Genomic DNA, 4,557 nt, shown 5'->3' on the forward strand with positions numbered 1-4,557 from the left:
GTCCTATTAAGGTAGATCTCACCTTTGACTTATGCCTTCCCATGGTGTGAGTCATATCATCACCTCTATAGTGAATAAGGCCCTTGTCATATTTCCCTTCTCCCACCTCCTACCCTACTTATGGAGAAGGCAAGGAAAACAAAAGTCATTACAAATATGTATAGACATGCAAAACAAATTTCTGCATTGGCCCTGTTCTTCAATTTAAATCAATAAATACTTATTAAGTTCCTATTGTGTTCAGAGCACTATGCTAGGTGCCAAGAGAGATATAAGATTTAGAAAAAATATAATTCTTGAACATAGAGGGTTTTATAAACAAATATTTCTGTAGGTATAACGATAGAGAAATAAGCATAATTTAAGAGAATAATGTAATTCTAGGTAAGGTCCAATGAGGGAAAGATCATTACCAAACAAAGGAGAGAGGAGGAAGTAAGAGAAGACTTCGTTGAAGAAATATTTGACCTAGGACTTAAAGAATTGGTAGGATTTTGACAGTTGGCAATGGAAAGAAGCAGGGCAGTCCAGTCCTGGAAAATGGCATATGTAAAGACAGGGAGGCATGAGACTAGGATATGTGTGGGATGAGAGGGAGTCCAATTTGGCCAGAACAAAGAATATGTGTATTCTTTGGAAAGTAGGAGATAAAGCTGGAAAGGTAGACTCTGATCATACCAGGGAAAAGAGATTAGATTTTTTTTCAGTAGACAGTAGGGAGCCATTGGAGGGTTTTGAGCCCAGAAAAGAGCAGGCTTACCTATAAGAAAGATTACTCTAGAAGCCTGTGCAGGATGGTACTGTAGAAGGTACTGGAAGCTAGGACACCTATGAAAAGACTATTATAATGGCCTAGAAAAGTGAAAATAAAGGCTCGGGCTAGGGTAGCAGTAATGGGAATGGAAAAGAGAGAATGGATTCCAGAGATTTTGGGAAGGCATTGTTGACATGACTTGACAACACATTGTTGACAAGACAAGCTGAATATGGGAAGAGATAGAGGGGAATAATCAATTACACCAGTGTTTTCTAGGTTAAATGTTATATTGGCTTCGATTGATTCTTGTTTGAGAGGGTTTTATTCTCCTGGTTGTCCTTCTCCTAATACTTATCAGATTCCTTCCTGAAATGGGAAATCTGAGCTGCACAATATTTTAGCTGTGGTCCAACCAGGGCAGAGGACCTAGCAACCTTTAACCTCCCTCATTATAAACTCTATATCCTTGCTGTGTCAGAAGTGGTTAACAAGGCTGGGGATCCATGGATAGATCTATGGCAAGAGCTGGGACTCCCTTTCTGTCCTATTCAGTTTAATTCCACACACATTTCTTAAGTATCTTCTACAAGCAAGGCCATTCTGGTATCCTCTATAAGAGAACATGGACAAAAACTGAGAAGCTAGTACATATGGGTTATGATGAGCTGGTAGATTGGTTATGATTTAAATCTGGAAGAAGCATGTGCATTAATGAGATTTTGGATCCATTGAAGTCCTGCCTCACGCTCCCTTAACAGCAAGATTTCTGACAATACTCTACCAACCGTGTCCCCCAAGTCAGTAAGGACCCTTTTCCAGGTTCTGGGAGATGGTGTCTTCAATCTGATAACAGGAACATCACGCTCTCCAGAATTGGGAGAGGAAAGTAGGTGCTTGCCTGCCAGCAGAGAGAGATTTGGCACCATCTTTGCTTGGCAATAGATGCCCCTGGTCCCTTCTGGAAGCCAACACATGCCATCTGGAAACACTGGAGGGGAGGGGTCCAGGATGCAGTCCAAGGTGGGGGAAGGGAGAGGGCACCAAGGAACCTTACTGGGTCAGGGGTGAGCTCAGCAGGATCAACAGCTACATCTGGGCACCTGGGCCCTTATTCCCAGCTCTAGGACTTCCCTAGTGGCCCATCCCATATGGGGCTCACTCATGTGCCATGTAGATGAGACAGCAACACCTCTCCCCCAAGAGCCCCTTATCAGCACCTCTACTTGACTTTCTTCTTTCCTCTACCCCTTGTCTCCTTGTCTTCCCTCAGTCCAGCTTCCCTCCCTCCTCTCCAGTCAAACCTCCCAGTTCCCTTCTCCTCTCTTTTCTGCACCGCCCCCTCAACCCTCCCCCTCCTCCCCAGCAGCAGCCTGGAGCCACCCTTGTGCTGCTGCCCTCAGTGCCTGCCCAGACGTTCCTGTGGCTGCTCCCACAGGCAGCTCTGGAGCTAAGACTGTCAGGAACTCATGGAGAGCCCAGGGATCTGGGGCCAAGGTGACCGACGACTCTCTGATGGGGGGCATAGTCCAGATTCCACAATGGACACTCTAAAGGTAGGTGATGCCAGGCAGGGACATAGGGGTGGAGGTAAATCCTGAGCCCTAAGATCTGGACTCCTATCAGACATCTATCGTCACTCCCCCACCCTTTCTTCTTCCACCAATTTCCTCAGGTCAGGAAGACTGAAAGTGGGGGAGTGGGGAGACATGGTAACCTCCTGAGCTCTCAATGAGAATCATTTTCAAGTGGGGAGGGGAAGCCAAACTGAAGTCCCGTAACTTCAGGGGTTTCAAGGCAAGGGAGAGGCCTGAGGGAGATTCAGAGGCCCCAGATTGGGAGACAGGAGGATCAGACTTCAGTGACTTCAGATTTCTTAGAACCCATTAACATGACCCCTATATAGTGGTCACTTATCTGAACTTTCTTGAGCCATCAATCATTGTTTCTTCTTTCTCTGCTGGTTTCTCTGTATGGCCTTTCTTCAAGATCACTTTTAGAAGAAATAAAGCTGGAGAAGTAGTTAATTAGTGTTGTTTGAGGTCTGAGGGAGGGGATTGCTTAGATATACTCCACCCCACCCCCACCCCCACAGGCTTAGGGGCTGTCAGACCTATATTGAGAACAACTGAGCTTTTAATGTGCTCTGGGATCTCATGGGCATTAATTTAATTTCTTTTTTTTTTTTTTTGCTTTTTGGAGGGGGGGAAGTTGGGCAATTGGGGTTAAGTGACTTGCCCAAGGTCACATGGCTAGTTTTTGTGTTAAGTGTCTGAAGCCAGATTTGAACTCAGGTCTTCCTGACTCCAGGGTGGGCGATGTACTCACTGCACCACCTAAGCAAACAGTATTTTAGAGAGGAAAATGGCACTATTACCTAAGGGCATAAGAAAATCAATGAATAAGAAATGAAGATGAGAAGGGCACAGGGCCTGGCATATGTAAAAGTATGAAGACGGCAGATAGAATGTTGAATCCAGGGAACAGCTAGTAAACCAGTTTGGCAGGAACAGCGAGTACATAAAGGGAAGTAATAAAAAAATGTCTGGAAAGGTAGGTAGGGGGAAGCTAGATGGCACAGTGACTAGAGCACCAGCCCTGGAGTCAGAAGGACCTGAGTTCAAATATGACCTCAGACACTTGACATTTACTAGCTGTGTGACCTTGGGAAAGTCACTTAACCCTGACTGCCTCACCTCCCCCCCCTCCAAAAAAAAAAATGTAGGTGGGAGCCATACTGTGCAAGGCTTTAAATGCCAGGCCAAAGTGTTTGTCTTTTGTCCTAGAAGTAATAGGGATCCATTGACTATTTCTGAGATGGAGAGTGACAGGGTCAGAACTGTGTTTCAGAAACATTCATTTGGGTAGCAGTGTGGAAGATGAATTGGAGAGAAGAAACTGGAATCAGAAAGACAAATGAGGCAGTTATTACAGTAGCCCAGCTAAGATGTGATAAAGAATAGAAGAGGAGAAAGCAGGACAGATCCAAAAACTGTTGTAGAGGTAGAGATGAAAGGCTTTTCAAATGGTTGAATGTGTCAAGATGGGGAAAGGACCAGGGTATGCTAGAGCCAGCTCTAATAGATTTGTAATAGCTGATTGTTACATTTTCAGTATGAGCATTTACATCTTGGAAATTGGAAAATGCTATAAATCAGGTCTTAATTTATTGTTTTGTTCATTGAGGAGGGAAACATTAATAATGCAGATTAAACTTTAAAGTGTGCCCTGTGTGCTTTTTTTGAGAGGTGGTTGTTAAACATTTACCAGCACACCATTATGTGAGGGAGAGGGAAGAGATAAGGATGGTTCTGAAGTTATGACTAGATGATTAAAAGGACGACAGTATCCTATACAGAAATAGGGAAGGGTGGGTTAAGGGGAGAACATAATAACTTCCATTTTAGATATGTTGGTGATGTGGCATTGGAGTTTAGGAGTTTGATTAGGGTTGGATATAAAGATCAGTGGGCCTAATGAACAGAGATGTTAATTGAAACCCTAGCAGTTGTTAAAATCATTGAGAGTGTAGGAAGAGTGGAGAGTCCAGGACAAAGCCTTGGAAAACTCCATGCTTGGTGGTAAAAGTTAGATGATCATCCAACAAAAGAGACTGAGAAGTCAGACAAGTAAGAGCAGAAGCAAGAGAGAGCATTGTCATAGAAGTCAAAGAGAGAGAAGAAGAAGGAGGAGGAGGAAGAGGGAAGAAGAAGGAGAAGAAGAAGAAGAAGAAGAAGAAGAAGAAGAAGAAGAAGAAGAAGAAGAAGAAGAAGAAGAAGAAGAAGAAGAAGAAGAAGAAGAAG

The 4,557-nt window shown here is 43.9% G+C and overlaps 1 protein-coding gene across 1 annotated transcript in view; it reads left to right on the forward strand.

Annotated features, from left to right (window-relative positions):
• The first annotated feature begins 2,161 nt into the window (after positions 1-2,161).
• RAB26 (RAB26, member RAS oncogene family) overlaps positions 2,162-4,557 on the forward strand; it is a 33,458-nt gene continuing 31,062 nt past the window's right edge. Inside the window, exon 1 of the mRNA XM_069063037.1 lies at positions 2,162-2,310. Within this exon, the coding sequence (XP_068919138.1) occupies positions 2,224-2,310 (87 nt within the window). The 5' untranslated portion in view covers positions 2,162-2,223. The remainder of the gene's footprint in view (positions 2,311-4,557) is intronic.

This window comes from Petaurus breviceps, unplaced genomic scaffold, assembly GCF_028583685.1.
Source record: "Petaurus breviceps papuanus isolate PSGF00001 unplaced genomic scaffold, PetGlider_PUasm1.0 138, whole genome shotgun sequence".
In the NCBI taxonomy this organism is placed as follows: Eukaryota; Metazoa; Chordata; class Mammalia; order Diprotodontia; family Petauridae; genus Petaurus; species Petaurus breviceps.